Source organism: Ochotona curzoniae, unplaced genomic scaffold (assembly GCF_017591425.1).
Source record: "Ochotona curzoniae isolate NIBS_2020 unplaced genomic scaffold, NIBS_Ocur_1.0 scaffold_3208, whole genome shotgun sequence".
Lineage (NCBI taxonomy): Eukaryota > Metazoa > Chordata > Mammalia > Lagomorpha > Ochotonidae > Ochotona > Ochotona curzoniae.
This window is the reverse complement of record NW_024467106.1, coordinates 41,867,110-41,889,467: the sequence shown is the minus strand read 5'-3', so window position 1 is coordinate 41,889,467 and position 22,358 is coordinate 41,867,110. Positions and strand designations below refer to the sequence as shown.

Below are 22,358 nucleotides of genomic sequence, written 5' to 3'. Positions count from 1 at the left end.
GGTTAAAGAAAGAAAACAGGGGCCAGCACAGTAGCCTAGTGGCTGGCTAAAGTCCTCGCCTTGCAAGCATCAGGATCCCAAGTGGACACCGGTTCATATCCTAGCTGCTCCACTTCCCTTTCAGCTCTCTGCTTGTGGCCTGGGAAAGCAGCAGAGAATGGCCCAAAGCCTGGATCCACATGGGAGACCAAGAGGAAATTCCTGGCTCCTGATTTGGACTGGCTCAACTCAGGCCATTGCTGCCACTTGGGGAGTGAACCAGTGGATGGAGGATCTTTCTCTCTGTGGCTCCTCTCCATAAATCTGACTTTTCAATCAAAAGAAATAAATCTTAAGGAAAAAAAAAAAAAGAAAAAACAATCTTAGTAAAAGACTAAAATGTAAGGTAGTAGACAGCCTGAGGAGGATCATATCGGCTTATCACAATAATGAGAGCACCTGGTATTTAAGAGGGACACTCATCCGATAGGCATCTCCAATCTGCTCACCTGAGGCCTCTTCTAAGCCACCTTACCCTGCCTGAGCAACAACTTCAGTTGCCAAGAAGCCAAATCTACTATAGTCAGGAAACTCAAGAACGATTTCAAAAATAAAGATAATTAGTATGTCTCCCCACAAATCTCACTTCCTTAAACCATGCCTGGTGGCCCCGTGTTTCTACTTAACCAGAATCTTTAAAATGTGTCACCAAGCATAAGACCCCGAAGTAAAGTGATGGAGGAAAGTAACACAAATGCAATTTTTCAGAAGTGATACACACTTTTTCTACTGAATCAGTTCTAAACTAGTTAATAAGTAAAAAAAAAAAAAAAGCTAACCCTCTATTAATAATCTCATTTTTCCCTATATAAACTATCTCTAAGATTTATCTCCTTTATCCGCTGCTTAAGCAAAATTAACTTGATTGTAAATGAAGCAATTTATATTAAATCTTTCTTGAGTTTGACTTTCTTAGGTTTAACTTAGCCATTTCTCCTTGCTAAGGATTTTTTTTTTAAATCACAATTCTAAGATTAAGTGGAATCTACTCTCTCCACCCCCAGCTTGGGGGCACTAAATTCTTCCTGAATCTGTGAGACTCAGTGTGAAAATAAAAAATAGGACAAGACATAGCACAAAGTTCTGCCTTCTTCTGGAAAAGATATCTTTACAGGCTAATGTGCACATAGAACCAGCAAAAATCCACCCATCTCAAAAATCTACCAGTCCGTGTGCCTCTACCATCTTAACCTAAGGTCTCTTAGACAGAGTGGCAGGTAGGGCCAGCATTGAAGTACAGAAGGTTAGGCCACCATACCCAAGTGTTTCTTTGAGCCCAGGCTGTACTGTTTCTGATCCAACGCCCTGCCAATGAGCCTGGAAAGACACAGGAAGATGGCTCAAGTAACTGGGCCCCTTTCACCCAAGTTCCTGTTTTGGTCTGCTTCAGCTTTAGCAGCGCCAGACTCTTGAGGATGGAAGTTTCAGTCAAGCAGCAGATGGAAGCTCTCTGAACATCTTTCCCTCTGCCTTTCAAATAAATAAATGAGCAAATAAACAAACCCTTTTTAAAAACCTAACAGGTCATTGCATTTTCTAGTCAATCTGATCATAAATGAAGAAATTACATTAACTCGTATAAACTAGCTGGAACCTAGTAATAATCAGACTCTTTCAAATGTTCTTTAAGTTTATATTTCAAAATCAATCCTAGAGTTTTATTGGGAAACATTACAGAAGTTTTGCTAAGGATTTGTGATAGATTTTTGATAGAAAATTGTTCTGACTTCATCACTGGATATTAACTATCGAAGAACAAAACAGTCATTTAAGGTTCACTCCTTGGCGGGGGTTTGGGGGGGATTTGGGGCAGTAGTAGGGATGTTGCTAGAGATGACTGCATCCCATACCAGAATGCCTGGACTTGAGTCCTGGCCCTATTTCTGAGCACAGCTCCCTTTTATACATACTCTGAGAAGCAGCTGGTGATGGTCCCTGCTACTCACATGGAACAGCTGGACTGAGTTTCCAGCTTCTGGCTTTGTCCTAGCTCAGTCTCAGAAGACACTGGGGGAGCGACACGGCAAATGGGTGATAACTCTCTATATACCTCTATCTCCCTCTCCAATGAAGCAAATAAATTTTAAATTAGGCTAAATACTCACATTACTGTCTTATAATACTGTCTTCAATCGTAATATTATCTTCAGTATACTTTGCTACAAAAATTTTAATTTCAAGATTACTCAATGAAAATTAAACACAGGACTCAATATTTTAGGTTTTATACTATGAAAAGGCCAATTCCTGGATATTATAGATACATGCCTGAATCTCCTCTCACTCCAACAGCTATGCCTGACATAACTACTTTGAGTTGCCTAGAAGAAGTAATTCTAATGAAGAAAGAAAAAGTCATTGGTGGCCTAATATAATCATTAGTCCTGACTTTCCATTTGAAATACCATTTCAACAAGTAAATATACTTTCAGACCAAAGACAATTAGTCACATGAAAAAGTGATAACATTACCGTGTCATACAATTGACAGTGATTTTTAAACACATACAATAAATTGAATATGGTTATTTGACATTTTCTTGAGACCATTTCAGCAATGATTAATAAGAGTTATCAGTCCTGTAATACTTCACATCTTTTTAAAAAAAGCTTTACAGTCATTTTAATAATGCTTCCTAGCTCTATCAAATCACTCAATGTCTGCATCCCTGCTTTTTTCCAGATGATAAAAATGACTCATATGCAGCTCATAGGATTTTCACTTATACAATGCAGCAAGGAGCTGGCTGGACTCCCATACAAATTTCTGTAAGCAAGCAAGGAGATTAACCATGGGGAACGTAAAGAAAGGTCAGGGGAGTGTTTGAGGACAGGGGACCTTCTCTAGAAAAAAAAATTAGGTTATATATGATCAAGAGGCCAATTACTGGAGATTATACATACATGCCTGAATCTCTTCTTTCTCACTGCAATAGCTATACCTGAAATAATGACTTTTAACTATAAAAACAATTCTATTTAAGAAAGAAAAAAGTCCAATACAATCCTTAGTCCTGATCGACTTTGTGAAACAGCATTTCAAAGTATTTGCCTTCTGCAGAGGGCGGGCCACAGAAACATTCCTGCTCCTGTACCAGGCAAGTCTGGGGTCCGAGGAGATGTCAGCTCCATATCTTGCTGTACAACTTGACCACCTGAAGGAGAGAACTGCTTTACTCCAAAAATGGAGATAGTTGCGATAACTTCGTTACACCAGTAAGAGATGTCATACTGGCCAGAGGTTACCTTAAATCAAAAGTGTTAGACACAAACTAAGTTATGCTTTTAACAGCAAAAAAAAAAAAAAAAAATGTTTTCAAACTCTTCTTCAAAAAAGAAAGGCAATCATGGAGCAAAACGGTAAAGAAAACGTTTTTAGAAACAAGGTTTCCATCAAACAATGAAAAGTCAGTAAATGCAAAGTCCTACATTGTTTAGTTTAGTTTTAGTTTTTGAGGGTGGGGAGATTCATTCAAGCTGTGCCCTGATTTTTTTTTCTTATCTTTTCTTTGAAGGGGACACACTTGCAAGAGAAGGTTGCGATCCCAGGTGAGCCATGAGAGAGAAAGGTGGGTTAAAGCCAGGCCTCACAAGAATAAGGAGAGCTCAGAATCGTCCCTAAGCTCATTGATTACCACCTGCGAAGCTAATAATTGGAGGAAACCTCCTACAGTGCCTCCCAAGGCAACAGATGGATCAGATGAATTAGTCACTGTCCTTCCAGGATGCGGAGAATGTAACAGTGGTTAAGCAGTGCATGCTGCCGAAACAAACCTGACATCTGCTTCATCTTCTCCCTCGGCCTCCAATTCCATACTGGATATTTCAAATGGATAACAACTTGAAAGCTCCATGTGGACTTCTCTTTCATTATTATGATTTCAAATACTAAATGTTATCTACTTAAGGATCTTGCCTTGGCTCCATGCCCTGGCAGAAGGCAACATTTTTCAGCTAATAAGGGTCTGGAGGCTTTACAAGACCACAGGAGTTTTCAAAAATATTCCTACATATTCATAATAGTCAAGTTAATAGATCTGATGCCAGATGTAAAGTGGCATTTTATGGGTAGCTTTAAAAGGTACTAATGGGGGTAACTTTTAAAGCTACTTTAAAATACATAGCTATGAATCTAACACGGAACTGCCCTGCCTTTTCATCTTGGTTATGTAGTCTCTGTTCTGTAATGAACAAATCAGAGAAAACATGGCATTTTCTTCCCTAGAAAGATACTTGGCATTCAGAAAAGATATTTCAGCTAAACACCTTTTAACTGTCTTTTCTGTAACAATTAAAAACTTTTCCTTTGACTCAGTGATGCAGTTCACAACTGTAAAATGAAAGCAAACCAGATCTTCCCTGAGTGTATGTTATGTGCCTTCAGATGGATTATAACATGCTAGCCAAATCTGCATTTTTCATAGGCTTTACGCTGTCAAGGAGCTGGCAAAAGCTCTGATGACAGAACTTTAGGTAAACAGAAAAGGAAATCCACTAGTAACCAACTCCAGTGCACAACACTGCATGGCATAGACATAGGGTCTTTGTCTTAGAAGGTATCTTCCAGATGACAAAGTTCTAATCTGGAGACTGGATAAAACCAACTGGCAAAAATGAACTCATGTGTGATCACAGTATCCATAATGACAACATCACACAGAAGCAGAACAAAAAGTGCAACACAATTGCTCACTATAGGCCATATTTCACTTACTTTTTAAAGTCACCTTTCTGAGCAGTATTTTAACATTATCAAGAACCCCTACCAAACTGTGAGATTAGACATTTCCTGGATCCCCACCTCACTTTAAAACAAAAAGAAACTAGTTTGGAACAATTCAGAATTTAACTAGCATACAGGCACTATCAAGGTAGGTACTGTCTACTGCCTGCCCATGGGATTCACATTTCACATTGCAGAGATTACAAAATTGAGATTCAATGATGCTGATGAGCATTTTCCTAGTTCAGCCATCAGACTTGAGGCCCTTCCCCAGGCTTCAAAACTCTTTCTGAACATTAGGTTTCACTTGGTTTATGCAAATTAATAGTTTGTGTCCCTCATCAAAATCTGGACAATTTGTCTTCCTGGGTACTCTGGTTACAAGCCAACTCCTGTATTCACAAACAATAACAGGGGCCTAACAGAGCTTCAGAAATGTTGGTTAGTGTAGATGCTGGCAAGGCTGACAACTCATAAACTCACACAGAAAGCACCTCATACAGGAGGTGATGTATAAATGAGACAGTCATTTATAAAATGAAAATAATAGAAGACAAAAGACTGATAAGAGGATTATATCAATTCAAAGTTCAAAGGAAAAAATAATGTCAAGTTTGAAGCAGTCATGATATTTGGAGATATAATGGAGATATATCAGGTGTAAGATGCTAGAATTAGCTAAACACAACTAGCTACATCTTAAATATTTTAAATTCATAAATACATCTTAGTCCACCCATGTTTTAAAGTAGGATGAAAAATCTTTTAGCATCATCAGGAAGTCTTTCTTACATAAATCACATCTGTGAAACATTATCTATTATCATCACTGATGATCAGTAAGTCAGACTTGCACAGATGTTAGAATGCAAGTGGCCTGGAGTCTCATGATATGTCCTTACTGGCGCATTAAAATCCAATTTTGAAGGAAATTTTCAGGTTTCCATATAGTTTTTATTGAAACAAACACTTCTGTGTATTTTATTGGTCATAGTTAACTAATATGACTTACAAGTAGAACTGAGTTATTTGTTCAGGAATAAATACATTGGCTTCCGGGTCAGTGTATGACTCAAATACTGGTAGCAGAAGCAGGCAATAGCAGAGAGCCCAGCAACAACTGACAACGGTGAGCTACTGCAGAGCAGAATGCAGGCCATCACTTGAGTTTTTGTGGTAGCAGCACATTTATGTATGGTCCTGGGTCACTGAATGGAGAGGCAGCAATGCAGGACCCATCACTATGTAAATTTCAACTTAATGGAACTTCAGAAGTGAAAACAAGAAAGGATTCATCAATTTATATTTACATAAGTTTTCGGATATTCTAGTCAGGTTTCAAAGTACATCTGCTAAGGCTATATTTTTTTCTTTAAGGAAACAGAAGACCCGCTGTGCTAACATTTTCTTTTCCAAAATGATAAATTCTTCTCCCCCTGCCCCACCCTCAGCAGGCTCAACCTCCCACAGTGAAAAATTTTATTTGGATATAATTTTTGCTTTATAGATGCAATTATGATTCCTTCAAAACTACTCTTGGAAATGCTACTGTCTATCCCATGAGTGTAATTAAATATGTATTCAAGAATAGAAGGGCCAACACAGGCACAACCCACTAAGTGGCTAAGGTTTTAGGGGAATTAACTAGATGCTCCACATCTTGTTTTTTTCAAGGCTGTGTGTTATTGCTCAGCATAACTCTTTCACAGTTGTCCCTTGTGATTATGGACTTAAATCTTTTATATTTTTCTTTTCTGTCTATCTACACACTAAACAGTCAGACATAATGGGTTAATAAATATTTACCAACCAAATTAAGATTAATTTAAAGCTTATGTCTTGACCATCATGCAAGCTGCACAAACAAAAAGGGTGGAGGCCCATTTCACACAGTATATGAGCAGTATTTTACCATTTCCAATAATTTTTAGGGCACTTGTAAACATTAATGGGAATATAATCATATTTCATCATCACAAAGACAGCAAAAACAAGGTGGTCGTTTAGCTTTCATGTTATCACGCCTCTGCACAGTCCCCATAGGAAATGGGGAGGCAGAAATTTCTTTCACTTCAACATCCTGTTATTGAAATTTCTCTGAAAACTATGTTTGCCTTTTAAAAATGTAGAAACAAATGTTTTGGGTATTTAGAGCCTGACATCCCTCTGCTGTCTTCATAAACTATTAACTTGTGGTCCTTGCCTCCCCAGTGTTATTTTTGTGGTTTAATACTTACTGTCGTACAATCAGTGAAAAGAAAATCTCTGGACTTACTGTGGGGGTCTCCACACTCCCTGGCTAGCTATGTGCATACTCCAACTCAAGGGCAAGTGTGAGGGCTGCAAAGACAGGTAAGTGTGGCCTGAGTGAGAGCCTGTGTTGACTTTGGAATATCTTAGGATTTTGTTCTATGAACTTATTTGTGCACCAGCGGCTTGCAGCCTGCACTGTGCACTTCTGAAAGGACCGGGACATGTCTATTTGTACAGAGAGGTCTCTGCTTTCCTGAACCTTGCATATTCCACCGTCACAAAGGTGATGAACCAAAAATCACATCTCCAGATCACTCACATATGTATTCATAGTGAAAACTCACTACAAATACATCAATTAATTAAGAATCATGATCCTTCTGAAATTTCAGATTAGTAAGACACAATGCTTGCCTTCAAATTATTTCAGAAGAAAAAAACATTAATAGAAGAATGATTATAATAAAAGCATAGTCATGTACCTCGTAACATTCCAGCTAACAACACATTGCATATCTGACAGAACATATCACATAGCCTAGATCTGTAATAGGCGATACTATCTGGATTTATGCAAGTACACTCATGATGTCCACAGATGATAAAACTGCCTAGCAACATATCTGTCAGAAGTATCCAACTGTTAAATGATGCATGATTGTATGCATGAAACGTTTATGGAAAAGCCCACAAGAGGGATGAATTAATAGTGGGTGGGGAAGACTATTTAGGAAAGCTTCAAAGAAAAGTTGAAAATTAAATGAGTCATAAAAGATCATGTGTACTTGACTGAACAGAAAACAGCACGGATAGCCAAGGAACCAGGGATTGCTAACATTGTAGAATGAATGAAGAGAAAGCAAACAAAGAGGAGAATGGAAAGATCAGACTAAAGACTCAAGAGTAACTTTTCAAAATTGAAAGCAAATAAAATCACTGAAGGATTCTAGGAAACCAAACTCATTATTCTGAAAACTGGTGAAGAGAAAGAATCAAGCATTATGCTTTCCTTTTCTTTGGAATACCTTACTACCAGTTAAAAAGGGGTAGAAGAGGTGGATTTTCTCTCTTCAGATGAATGCTGTTTATTGCTTAAAACATATCACCAATTCACAACCTCCAATGAATTAAAGTATTTAGGCATTGACTATCAATGCTTAGAACATTACACGCTCAAAAAGAGAAAATCCTAGGGCTGGCACAGCAACTTAGCAAGCTAATCCTCTGCCTGTAGCACCAGCACCCCATCTGGGTGCTGTCTCATGTTCCAACTGCTCCACTTCTGATCCAGCTCCCTGCTTGTGACCTAGGCAAGCATCAAAGGATGGCCCAGGGGACACTCAAACAGCAGACTTGGATGGAGTTCCTGGCTTCTGGACGAGACCTGGTTGTTGTAGCTATTTCAGTACACAGAACATCTCTGTGCCTCTCACCTTTCACCCCTGTCACTTTGCCTCTCAAAAAAGTAATTCCTATCGTGCTTGGAGTGGCGAGATTGGCAGCGATTCACAACTGGTGAACTATCAAAACCACTTGAGCCAGTATCTCAGATCATGCCCCACATCCGGGATTGCGGTGAGTAGGAAACTGGGCGGGGCTTCTCCCTCAATATCCCCCTTTACCTCAGATACATGAAGGAAACAATATGGAAACAATAGTTTTACCCCTTCCCTCTAGCCCTAGAGCCTTTTTTCCCCTAATTAACTATGTAAAGATTGTAAAAAATACAATTAAAAATGCAAAAAAAAAAAAAAGAAAAAGATAAACCTGCCAGGTATAAAAAAAAAAGAGTAATTCTTAAAAAGAAAAACTGTATCAGGAAAGGAGACATGAGGCTACATGTGCAGTAATATTAACCACCAACTGAAGTTGAGTGATGATACATAGGAGGAAAGAAGATCATTAAACTATTTCATATATATTAGAAATTCCCCATAATAAAAGCGTGCCAAAAGAAAAAAATATCATTAAAGAAAATTTGGTACTTAACTCTTAGGGAAGCTGAATAGTAGAAACAAAGAAATGCTTTATAAAAATGGCAATTTTTTTTTTATTGGAAAGGCGGATATACAGAGAGGAGAGACAGAGAGGAAGATCTTCCGTCCGATGATTCACTCCCCAAGTGAGCGCAACGGACCGATACTATGCCTATCCGAAGCCAGGAGCCTCTTCCTGGTCTCCCACGTGGGTGCAGGGTCCCAAAGCTTTGGGCCATCCTGGACTGCTTTCCCGGGCCATAGGCAGGGAGCTGGAAAGGAAGCGGGGGGCCACTGGGATTAGAACCGGCACCCATATGGGATCCCGGGCGGGCAAGGTGAGGACCTTAACCACTGCGCCACGGCACCGGGCCCAAAAAATGGCAATTTTAAAGACACTATTTTGAAAATGATTCTTAACATCATCATTTAGTTAATTTATATCTTTTTGCATATTTTCTTACAGAATTTGCTGGAGGATTTTAAAAGGACCTAGGAAAAGAAAGACAGTAAGAAAAATTCAGTCTTCAACCTCAGCTGTGCCAAGTAACAAGAAACCACTTCAAAAGCCAAGTAGAAGCAGGAAGAAGAGAAAAGGGAGAGATTTAGACACTTTCGGAAGAAGTCTGACAAGACATCAGAACCAATTAAAATAACGAGAAAGAAAAAATGGGCATGGCAGCAATAATTGCCTAAAATTATGTATATCTTTTCACTAGAAGGTAAGCTCTGAACCTTTGTCATTCTTTTATCTCCAGTGTCAACAACACATAACAGGCTCTCCTTAAGTATTTGTTTAAATATATATGTATATATATATAAATATAGATACATATTTATATATATACATATATACATATATATACATACACACACATATATATGTGCAAATATGTATATATGTGTGTGTGTATATATAGGCATCCAATAGTAACAGATATTTCTAACTGGGTTAAAAAAATAGATGGAATTCATACCAACATAATTCAGAAACACATGCAGGTGTTTTGGAATAATGATTGAAACTAAGTCAGACAATAGTTTTAGCTACTAATAACTGACATATGAAAAATTCACCTTACACTGGAATTTAATTTTCTTTCATTGACTGAAAAGTTCGGTATCATAAATACGTTCCGTATAGGAGCTCTACAATGCCTAATCAGGAATTCAGTTTCTTTCAATCCCCTGGGCCCCTCCATTTTAGCATATGTCTCATGCAGTACGGCAGCTATAATACCAGCCCTCACAGCCAGATTCCAGGTAATAAGGAGTAGCAGACAAAATGGAACATGCTAGGTTGTTCAGCTCCTTATTAATAAGCTTTCTTGCAATTTCCATCCAACAAGATCCATTTTAGCAGCTAGGCTTAAGCACATCTGTCTGCAAGGAGGGCACAGGAAAAAATTGTGGTAGGCCTTTACTACCCAACAAAACTGAAATTCTATTCAATATGCAGCAGGGATGGTAAATATTAAACAGACAATTAGCAGCATCGGCAACAAACCCTTAAGATTGGACTATGCTGTGCCTCAGGTAGCTGTTGGTCATAGTAAACAGCTGAAGGCGTCTCAGGAAAAAGAAGGTAATTAAACTGTGACAATAATGGATGGTTATCCAGCCAATATTATATAACAGAAAAATATAAGAGACTAGGAATGTCTAACTTAAGTGTTCTAGAGCAAGATCAGCAGGAAACGACCTGGAGAGAGTGGTCAGAGATCAGAGTAGATAAAACATAGCCAAAGAATACAAGAGAGAAGCAAGTTAAAGATACCAGAAAGGTCAAATCCAAAGCTTGAAAGACAGCGTGTACATTCAAACCTGAGGGCACTGGTGACCTTTTCAAGAGGTAGTTTCAAGATTGGTTTCAAGAATGAAAAAGCCAGGCCACAAAATTTAGGATGTTAAAGATCTGTAGGATTTTTTTTTTCTCTTCTTGAAAACTCTGGGGAGCAGGGAGGGAGGTAGGTACAATGGCTCAATAGGCTAATCATCCCCCTGCAAGTGCCAGCACCCCATATACCAGTGTGTGCCCCGACAGTCCCATTTTCACAAGCAGCTTCATGCTCACAGCCTGGGAAAGCAGCTGAGGATGGCCAAAGGCCTTGCTACCCTTTACCCACACAGGAGATCCAGAAGAATATCCTGGCTCCTGATCAGCTCAGCTCTGGCCTTTGCAGCCTTTTGGAAAGTAACCAGACAGAAGAACTTTCTCTGTCTGTTCTCTCTGTAAATCTATCTTTCTTTTTAATTTTTAAAGAACATTTATTTCTTTTTATTGAGAAGTAAAATTTACAGAGAAGGAGAGACATACAGAAAAATCTTCAATTTGCTGGTTTACTCCCCAGGTGGCCACAACAGCTCAAGCTGAGTCAATCTAAATCAGGAGCCAGGAGTTTCCTCCAGGTCTCCCATGTGTATGTATGGTCTCAAGGGTTTGGGCCATCCTCTGTTGCTTTCCTAGGTTACAAGCAGGAAGCTGGGTGGGAAGTGGAACAGCCAGGACACGAACCAGCACTCACATGGGATTCCAGTGCACTCAAGGCAAGGGTTTATATTTAACCACTAGCTTATTGCACCCCGCCCAAATCTATGTTTCAAATAAAAATAAACAAATCTTAAAAATAACCAAAAACCCCTCTGTAGTTCAGGGCTGGCACTGTGGCACAGTAAGAAAAGCTGACATTTGAGATGCTATCATATCCTATAGAGGTATCAGTTCACAACTTCTCTGCTCCACTTCAGACCCAGTGCCCATACAAATGACCTGGGAAAGTAGCATAGGATTGTCCCAGTATTTGGGCTCCTGCCACCTACATGGTAGACTCAAATAATGCTCCTGGCTCGTGGCTGTGGTCATCTAGGGAGCAAAGCAGGAAATAGATCACTCTATCTCTCCCTCTCTATCTCTGAGGTTCAAAACAAATAAATAAATCTTTTGAAAAAATAAGAAAACCTCCAGATCCAGCTCACTGCTAATAGCCTGGGAAAACAATGGAAGATGGCCCAAAGTGGTTGGTTCCCTGCCACTCACCCTGGAAACCCAGGTGAAACTCCTGATTCTCGACTTTAGCCTGGTCCGGGACCAGTCACAGCCAATTTGGTGATTGAACCAGAAAACAGAAGATTCTCTGTAGCTCCACCTTGCAAATAAATAATCTTAAAACAACAATAACAAAAATCTGTGCTTGTGTCAACTGTAAATTCAATGCTATACAAGAAAGCTGCATGCAGTTTCTAAATTTGATTTAAGCCTTCATGCATGATACGTACTATGCATTACATAGCTTTCTAAAGAGTCCATAGAAGTAGTAAATAAACTGGCCCACCGAAGTTAAGATGGGTAGCACACAACACACTTCCTTCCTTCTCCAATCCTTTGAGGAGTAAACTATTAACTCGTTCATTTTATTACACAAAACAAAGGGGAGGCTATGCAGGACACATCTTAAAAAGTGAGAAGGGACTATTGTCATGTTCTGGAAGTTGCAGCTTTGTGAGCATGCTGGCCAGCCAGACTCTCACCTAAGATTATCAGATAACCTACCTCTTACAAATACCTCATATCACAAGATCAGCAACAAGCTTGGAGTTCACACTGAATTGAAACTATGCTGGAAAAACACAGAGAAGAGAAAGAAGGCCAAAAACACAGTGAGCACTTTATACTAAAAACTCAGCAGGTTGTTGCATGGGGATTTGTTAAGATTCTAAATAAGATAAAATAGGACACATGTTCAAAATGACTATGTTTTGATTCTCTATACAATCCAGTGTTAGGTAAATTCAGAAATGACATTTTAGAAATAGGTGCAGGAATTTAAAAAAATACAGCGTAGCTATGGATTAGTTATGTCTTCCTTTCCATCTTTACAGAACAACCTATTAACCTCAGGTCTTCACAGAATATATAATGCATGAAATTATCAAAAAAATAACAAATCCATTACATAATCTGTACCTTCACTTGAATTAATACCTGAAAGGTAGCCTGAATTTTTAATCTATAATCTCATGAGATGCGCATTATCCTGAAAGTCCACATTTCACAGCTCTTGATTAGTAAACTGAACCTGTCTAATCTTTTTGGTTCAAAGTATACATTCTTAGACTGCACTTCCTGGAATGCCCCTTCTGAGCCCACAATGATAAGGTTAATTTATTAGCCAGGTATGACTGTACTCCAGGACAAGGGAGCCCTATCATCCCTCTTTGGCTCTTTCATGAATACAACCTCAATCATGCAATACATCAGATATGACTGTTCACAGTAAAACTGGCTAGTCTAAAAAGATAGTCATTGGTGAACCAGTTTTCTTAAGTGGACTCTAGGATTTTTAATATGTTCTGCAATTCTACCTCTCAGAAAATGATACTGAAGTGTATGAAGGATGTATCTACCAGTGTTTTAGAAATCATGCCCGAATTTCTTTGCATCCATTACTCATAAACCTAGAATCTATTACAGCTATGTCTCATTTTTCATTCTTCCCTTCTTACTAGACTGTGCACCACAACTGTAGGGTCAGGAAAAGCCAGATGGTGGGAAAGTTAACACTACTACTTCTGATTTTTTTTTCCACCAAAAGGCTTAGTCTAGCACATGCCTAGAAAGGATAATAAATTAAGGCTTTCTTTTTTAATAGACCAGGTTGTAAAATTAACCAAAGTATTTTTTATAAGCCTCTCTTCTTCATTTTCAATAACAACCCAAAATTCACATTTATCATCAGATTTTTTCAAATTATTTCCTACTATTATGTATGCCTTCTCTTAACCCCACATTGTCATTTCCACTAATTTATGTCCTCTTTCCTTCAAAGCCCAATTTAAATTCTAATTTTGTACTATCTGAACCAACTCATATACAACTCAGATTCAGCCAGTAATTACCATGTAACTAATGCTAAATGGTAATAAACATCACTAAAATAATCAATAATAATATAACTAATCAAAGATGTTGAAAAAAATCTCAAAATAATGGATACCTTACTATAATCTTTAAAATAGAATAGCCACATAAAAAGCAATAATCTAAGGTTAAACAATAATAATGACAATTTTTATAAAGCTACCCATGTGAGCACTGCTGTGCTAAACAAGGAGCTCTCTAGGAATTTATTTAATTCAGTTAGTTAAGTCACATCTGAGGGCCCCATGCTTATATTTCTTTCCTATGATGGAGGAAAGTAAGTAAATTTGTTTTTCTGTGTCAGAGATTATGAATATTTTCCCTTCTCTTCTCCCCTTTCCCCATTTTCTATGTCTTCAGAATTCAAAGGAAAAAGTACTGTGTCCAAACACTTCAGTAAATGCTTTTCCATTTTCTCCTGCCTAATAGAAGGATCTTTGACTTTATCTGGGAATGTCTCACTGTGCAGTCACCTTTAGTGACCTATAGAAGTCTCTTAGGGGTAATTTTTCCTTGTGGGCCTTGACACTGCCTTGAAAGTTTACAGTCATAAATTGTTACCCACTGAGAACAATTTCTCAAACTTACTTCAATAATTATATACACAAAAAGAAAACCACCCTCCACCTATACCGTTGCATTATCTTGTCTCCTCCAAGTACAGCTTATAGTGCTTAAAAACATACATTATCAAATGCATTTACAAAATGGAACCAGATGATTTAAAGAAAGAAAAAGGAATCACCAAACTAGAGGACACCATTTGTTATTTGGTGGCACCTTCTGGGAAAGCTTGATATTGCAGCTCAGCTCTGTTGATCACGAATTCCCATGCACAAGTGAGAGAGAAGCATTCAAGGAGCAGGGAAACAGTCTTGATGACAGAATAATGTGCAGTGTAAAACCACAGGTCTAGTTACTTTTAAATGAGTGTATGGGAGCTTCCTAGCTCATCCTTCCATTCTTACAACACATACCAAATCCACCTCGGAGGCCAACCTCTCATCTCCTAAAGGCTAAAAGCCTGAACCAACAGGTCCAAAAGTATGATTCAGTGACTAAAGGATTTAAGATATCTAGGATATCCATCTTTATCAGGTATATCTCTGCAAGTTTCATATGGATAAATGGAAAAACTTAAATTTATGTTTCCTCAACTTCTTCTTAAATTTGCTTCCTACCACATTGTGTTCAAATACTTATACCATCACTTTTTGGCACAGCAATTTTGAGCAAGTTCCTTGACGGTTGAGCCTCAGGTTCCTCATCCAGAGATGCAACTAATAACAATACCTAGTTCATGGAGTTGTTTTGATGATAAAATGAATTATACACCATCAAGCACTTAGGAAGTTGAATGGTACATGGTAAGTAATCATGAGTAGTCTAGTCATAGCTATAAGGCATTGATTGCTCTGGTTTCTCCTAGATCATGTTGACTCACATCTTTGGATCTTTGGCTTTCTGTCTAGAGGTGACAGATGAGACAATTACATAAACAATAAGTGCGAAAGAATAATGTATCAATTAGGTAATGCAGCGCTCTCGAAGAAGGTTCATAGGGTTTATCGGAAGAAAGATATGGCTCAAGCCACAAGAGTGAAAATGCTGTGCTAGCCATTGTTGACGATAACGAGCTACGATGATAGAGTCCCTGTCCACAAGCCTCTATTATCCAAGGGCATCTAATTAGATATTTAATTTAAAAAGATACCACACTTTGCTTAGTATGCACAGAAACAAGGAGAAAAACAGAACACTAACACATAATTATAAAAATCACCCTCTTAAACTATTCAAATCCTTATGTGTAGGAAGCCAGGAATATGTATGAATAAAGGAACAGCTGGCTGACTCAACATTTATCCTCCTCAATCTGATCACACCCAACACAGGAACCAGCGCCAAAAATATATATATATATATATATATATATTTTTTCATTAGAACATAGGGACAGGTGAGAGAGCTCCACAAAACCAGCAAAGCTAATTTTCTTCCAATTGTGTTAATTGATGGCCGACATTGTGCTGGATCTCTCAAAGGAAGAACTCACAACCCTTCAGGTATTTTTACCTCCATTATAAAACAGGGAAAACAGGAGCTCAGAATGAGAGCACCCCTCGGGAGCCAGGGCAGCCCTTTAATGAATGGCCTCTCCAGCTGCTTGCTCCCCATACTTACACACTTCACAGCCCTTGCATGTGTTGGAATTACAAGCCATTAAAAAGCCACTTTGAAAACACAATAAAGACCTTCTTCTCTGACTGCCACAACCTCCCGTCACAGAAAAACCTATGGGCAATGCTTCAACAGCAGGACATTTACTGCCAGCTCCAGACAGTTTCAGCAGGGCAATGAACAGGGTGGGGCTGGAGGAAATGAGGCACAACAAAGGAGGGGAAGTTTCTTTTTCCTTCTCCTTGCTTTTTTTCTTGTCCAAAACAATTTCTGCTAAGGGTATGAAGTTATCCCATATCTGAACTGCCATCCACTCCTGAGAAAAATGTTACCATCTGATGAGATTCCTTTTTTTTCCTTTTATCCAAGAAAACACACGTTAAGGCTAAACTATCAAAAGATATGATTGGAATCTCAGCTCTTACACTACAGATTAAAGTGCTGAACATTTTGCCAAATATAATTTACCTATTTTCAAGGGGAGCTAATTAGAACTTTTAACATCTGTGCTTGTAAATTATGATTAAATCTCCACAAAGCAAGGCCAAAAATGTGAAAGCAATGATAAGGAAATTACTATCATATTTGAATCTGATCATAAACTGGCAAATCAGATTTTATTTACGGGTCTTTACCCCCAGCTCTACCACAAATGCAACACCTTTGTATTACAAAAAAGACCAACTTCATAGAGCCTCCTTTAGAAGCAGAGTTATATGAAAAATAAAACCTGCAGAATTACAGAAGGAGTGAAAGACACTTAGTTGTTTATTATTATTATTAAGTTTACACAAGTTAACATAAACCACAATTATAAGCTTTTGGCTGATACTTATGCATTCATATGTTCACTTTTTCCTGCTGCCAATTAGGGTCAATTAGTAACAGAGACAATCTTTTAGGTACTAGACAGTAAATATAGTGGACTATTTCACCACCTCCAGCAATGAATTCCCAAGGCCAAAATTGCTTGGCTCTAGTCAGAACTAACTAGGTTCTTGAATACAAATTATTCTTAACAAAAACATTCCCTAACATAATTCTTTTTCTACTGGCAAAATGCTCATTCCCTATAGATCTCTTTCCATTTTCCTTTCCTCCCACCTCCATGGAAAAATTATTGAAGGGATTATATTTTGCAGTATTAAAATTTTCAAATATAATAATATGTATATTATATATGTATATATACATATATGTGTGTATATACACACACATCAAATATAATAATATGTAATTACTCTTTGGCTTTATTAACACAAAAATAAATCATCTGGGGGTGGGTCCTGTGGGATAGGCAGGTGCAGCTGCTTCAGAGGATGCCCACATGCTAAGTCAGTGTGCCCGGTTCAGGTCCCAGCTACTCTGCTTCCAATCTAGCTTCCTGCTAATTTGTCTTGAGAGGCAGCAGATGACGGCCCACCTATTAGGCTCGAAGTTCTTGGCTCCTGCCTTTAGCCAGGCTAGTCCTGGCATTTGCAGGCAGTTAAAGGAGTGAATTGGTAGTTGAAAAATGGATTAATTCTCTCTCTTTTTCCCTGAACTCCATCTTTCAAACAAATGCATAAATCGCTTATTAAATTAATAAGTCATTTATTAGGATGCTGTAACTGTAACAGCGATTTTAAAAGCTACCATATACCCACCCAGTGCAGCACTAGATGTGTTCGTTTATCTCAGTTTATTAGAAAGCTAAAAGGTTCTGGGAAAGTTTGCTTACCTTTTGGTTAAATTTGGATTCTCTGTCCTGCATTTTCTCAAAGATCATGAAATGTGTGTATGAATAGCAAAGCCAGATGCCTCCTTAAGACATAATTCACAGCCAAGGTTGGCCTTGTGGTAAAGAGTGTAAAACTGCCACCTGCAATGCCGCATCCCATATGGGTGCACCTCTGAGCCCTGGCTCCTCCATTTCAAGTTCCCCAGTGGTGCACCTGAAAAAGCAGTGGAGGATGGCCCAAGTGTTAGGGCTGCTGCCCCCATGTGGGAGATACAGATGAAGCTCCTGGATTGAGCCTAGCCTGGCCCCAGCTATTATGATCATCTGGGAAGTGAACCAGAGAATGCCAAGAACTCTGTCTCTCAATTTCAAATAAGAATTATATAAAAAAATCAGACCAAAGTGACATACTCCAATTACATTTCCTTCCCCTTATTTCCTGAAGAAAGATCTGAGTTTTAGAATATTTTTAATATAAACATACCATTTTCAAAGTTACAAGTTATGAAATTTCCCAATAGCTACTAACATCTTTTGATAAGTATGTTAACTACTTTTTCCGGACTAACTTATTAAAATTTCACAATAATCCTACAAAGAAAATACTATTATGATATCTGTTTTACAAAAGAGGAAGTTAGGAAACAAAGAAGATTAAGTCATTTGCCCGAATCACTGGTGATTTTGGGCTCTGAAACTTAGTCTCTCCATATATAAAATGCACAAAAATCTAAGCCCCTCCAAAAATCTAAGCTTCCTAATCCATCTTGATAGTACTTATAATTTATATTAAACCTGCAATTAACTTGATTGTGAAAAAGCACCTTTAAAAACTTCTTCCTTCTAAATATAATGGGTATCTTCTTTACAGACCAATTAGGCATATAATTATCTTACCAAGCTTTCCCAATTCTTCAAACTCTTTTGATTTCTGTTTCCAAAATCCACGATATCTGCCTACTATGCTTAAAATTAGTCACCAGTCTTCTCCCACAATGGACATAAATTTGGCTCATATTCAAGTTAGGAAGTTAGAAAGGGCTTTCGAAAGATCTGCCCAACTGACCATACCTACTGAGAGGCTCACAGGCTCCCAACTAGCATGAGGAGGGCAGTGCCTCCGGAAGTAGGGCCTGCTCCAAGCCACCAAATCAGTCAGTGACCAAAAGAGGCTACAGGGTACTTAGTACCCTTCTGTCTATCTCAAGAGAGATGCCAGGTAGGAAACAGTTCAGAAAATGGCCAAGGCTACCTTTACTAGAGACAGACAGAGTTTCAAGTGTCTCTTATCTTTCTCTGCTAGCGGAAAGTTTTTTTTGTTTTCTGACTTACAGCATCACTTTTGTCACTTTTCTGTTAAACCACCTACATTTAAAGAACAGAAGCAACAGCAGTAGCAATGAAAGAATTACCATTATCAGAAGACTAATATACACATTAAATTTGTTTGGTTTTGTGCCCAAATAAAACCTTGAAGTCTTTAGAGGTTATGTGCTGATATAGAACACATTTTTAAAAAATCATATTGCAATCACTGGATTTGCAGCTGCAATACGTCGTGTCATTTTGAAAATTTACTACCTACTACAAAGAAATATGATTTTAACTCTTTGTTTCAGAAGACATTTCAAGGTACTGGATAAATACTGCAAGTTGAAATTTTTTCTAAAAAGAAAGTCATACATTATACATCAGTAAAAGGGAGGAAGCAAGAAACAAACAAAAAAATAATAAATGGAATTACCTGAAGGGGAACACCATCTGTGTTAGTCTCACAAAGAAACAGCATGTAGAATGTGTTTTGTGAATGCACTGGTCTCTTTATAAACCAATGTTGTAAAAAGGCATCTTTCAAAATTCCAACCTTTGGAAGAAAGATACACCCTGCACCCCCACACATAAAACTTTTGCCCACCATTACTAATTCATGCTATTACATCCTGGTCTGATTTTTAAACATTGCTCATGACATGCTACATTGATTTCATAGCACATCAGTGAATCACAACCTACATTTTGAAAACTTCTGTTTCAGAAGAATCACAACATGTCAAAATAGAGTAAAACAAACTTGCTAAACTTGGTAAATTTGATAGACTGTTCACATCCCAAGAGCACTTTCAGGGTGATCCAGAAAAAAAAAAGTCAAATGCATATGCAAAAAAGTTCCAAATGATTTGTGCACTAAAAATAACTTTCAAATTAAGCACAGAGATAAACAAAGAAGGAAAAAAAGAGTACATGAACTATTGGAATAAACCTATTCAACTCTCGTCTCCATTTCACAAGGTCATGATGTAATGCCTGCACCAAATACTGGAACAAATTATTTAACCTCAAGACTTCATATACTGTTCTGCACATAAGCTTTCTGCTCAATTGTTTGCTTACAGAGAGGAGGGATGAAGGAGGTGGTCCTTGGACATGGACCAATATGGTCACCATGTCCCATTTCCTGACCCTGTATGACTTTAACTCAGAACAGTGCAAAGACGGAGAGTGACTAAGACCTCCTACCCTCTGCCAGTGTTTCAGCTGCAGTCAAATTGCTGGCAATTTTTATCCAGTTTCTTTGATCACTATCTAGAAATACTGACAAGGCAAAAATGACCGTGACTGTCACTGTTCCATAACTGAAGAAGGCCAACAGCAGGGGAAAAGGAAGAGAAGATAGGTGATTACTTCGTTGTAAATAACTCTTATCCTTTAAAACTGAACTGAATACCTTCTCACAGTCCTGTCATTCCTTACAAGATTCCTTACACTAACAACTGGTTAAAACAGATAACTATAAAAACCCCTTCCAGTTGTGTAAATCAAGAATTATAACTTTTAATCCCAACATCAGATATCATACTTTGGGTACCAGAGGGTCAGGTGTTCTTCCTGGCATCAACACACAAAGTCCTAAGCATTAGCAAAAACTAAGTGAGGACCAAGCATTTTACCCTTGCAAATTGGCAGCTGTGCAATGAAGGAAAAACATTAATTTCATTTGCAAAATTCTGTTGCCTGGTTTTACAAGTATATTCAAATGCAAAACGTATGAAATAACCCATTTTATGTGTGTGTACATTGTTATGCCAATTTGCCTCAATAAATCTGTTAAATATTATCACCAGTTTCCAGCTATATAAGCAAATGACTTCATCCCAACGATTAAAAGGTCAACATCATAGCTGTCCTCCATAATTTCTAGGTTTCTTTTTTAAATTTATTTTCTCCTTGTATTCAATTTATATTGTACTTTCTGCATTTGCATAAATTATCATGGAAAAGCATAGTAATGAAGTTTGAATGAGCACCAAGGTTCACTACTTCTATTCAAGTGACTTATGATCATGCAATGGCCACAGATTTTGCTATAGATGGACATTAAGTATCTTGGCTTTAACACCTTACTTTGCAGCAACAACAACAGCAAAAACAAAAAAACAAATCTGCTCTTGATCGCTTAATAATCTTTATTTTCTCCTTCCTAGTAGTTAAGGAGATGCATTTCTAGGCCACACACATTCCAAAGCTCAGAATTCATTTTCCCCTCTCCTTCTTTACTGTGAACCAAAACCTGAAAACTAGGGGAGGTGAGAAAAGCCAACAGAACTACTCACATCAGATTTAGAGGACATATTCTCCTCCACGTCTGAATCATTGGGATCCACAATGTCATCAAATGGTGGTAAAGTTGATTTTTTCTTCTCTGATGTCTCACTTTCAATTTTGACCTTTCCCATCTTGACATGAGATTTATCTTTTATCTGTTTTTTGTCAGCAGAACAAGTGAGTATCAGCGGTGGTGCACTAGAAAAACTTTTAAATAGAGCCTCTGAGCTACTCTTTTTTCTTTTTTTGGCTGAAAGTTCTTCTGAATCTGAAATTGGGGGCCTTTTACTAGGAGCCTTCTTGTCTTGCTGTCCACTGGTGATGGTGAGTAAGTTACTGTCTGGTTTTGGTTCTTTTGACATGGGTTTAGGTTCCTTGAAGGCCATCTTAGGAACTATTTTCTCTTCTTTCAGTGCTTTATTTTCTTTGGGTTTCTTAGAGGATTCTTTGGAAGATTTGTTGTGATCCCTGGAAGGTTCTTTGAAGGCACTTTTATGTTCTCTGGAGTCTTTAGAGGGTTTTTCCTTGTGCTCCTTCATTAATTTGTGAGGCTTTGAAAAACTGGTACTACTGCTGCTGCTGCTGCTGCTACTGCTGCTACTGCTGCTGCTGCTGCTGCTACTGCTGCTGCTGCTGCTACTGCTACTACTGCTGCTGCTGCTGCTGCTGCTGCTGCTACTGCTGCTGCTGCTGCTGCTGGTATGGATGCTCCTATTGGGATCCTGCAAAAGGGAGAAGAAAAGGAAACTCTCAAGACTAAACAGCAACAAGGAGTCCAAAGCAATTTCCTTGAGTCCAACTTACACAAAATGATACTTCTGTTATCTCCATAACAGCAAAAATATTTTACTAGCAACCACAGATGACAGTGGGAATAAGGTATGTGAGAAGCGTAAGGAGGAAGGGTTACTATGATCAAAGCATTTTATGAGGTAAGGGATTTTC

General features: G+C 38.2%; 1 protein-coding gene across 2 annotated transcripts in view; it reads right to left on the bottom strand.

Moving 5' to 3' along the window:
- Positions 1-22,358, bottom strand: part of MLLT3 (MLLT3 super elongation complex subunit) — a 274,971-nt gene that overhangs the window by 49,219 nt on the left and 203,394 nt on the right. For both annotated transcript variants that reach the window (XM_040963302.1, XM_040963303.1), the window contains exon 5: positions 21,422-22,135. In XM_040963302.1, the coding sequence (XP_040819236.1) occupies positions 21,422-22,135 (714 nt within the window). The remainder of the gene's footprint in view (positions 1-21,421; positions 22,136-22,358) is intronic.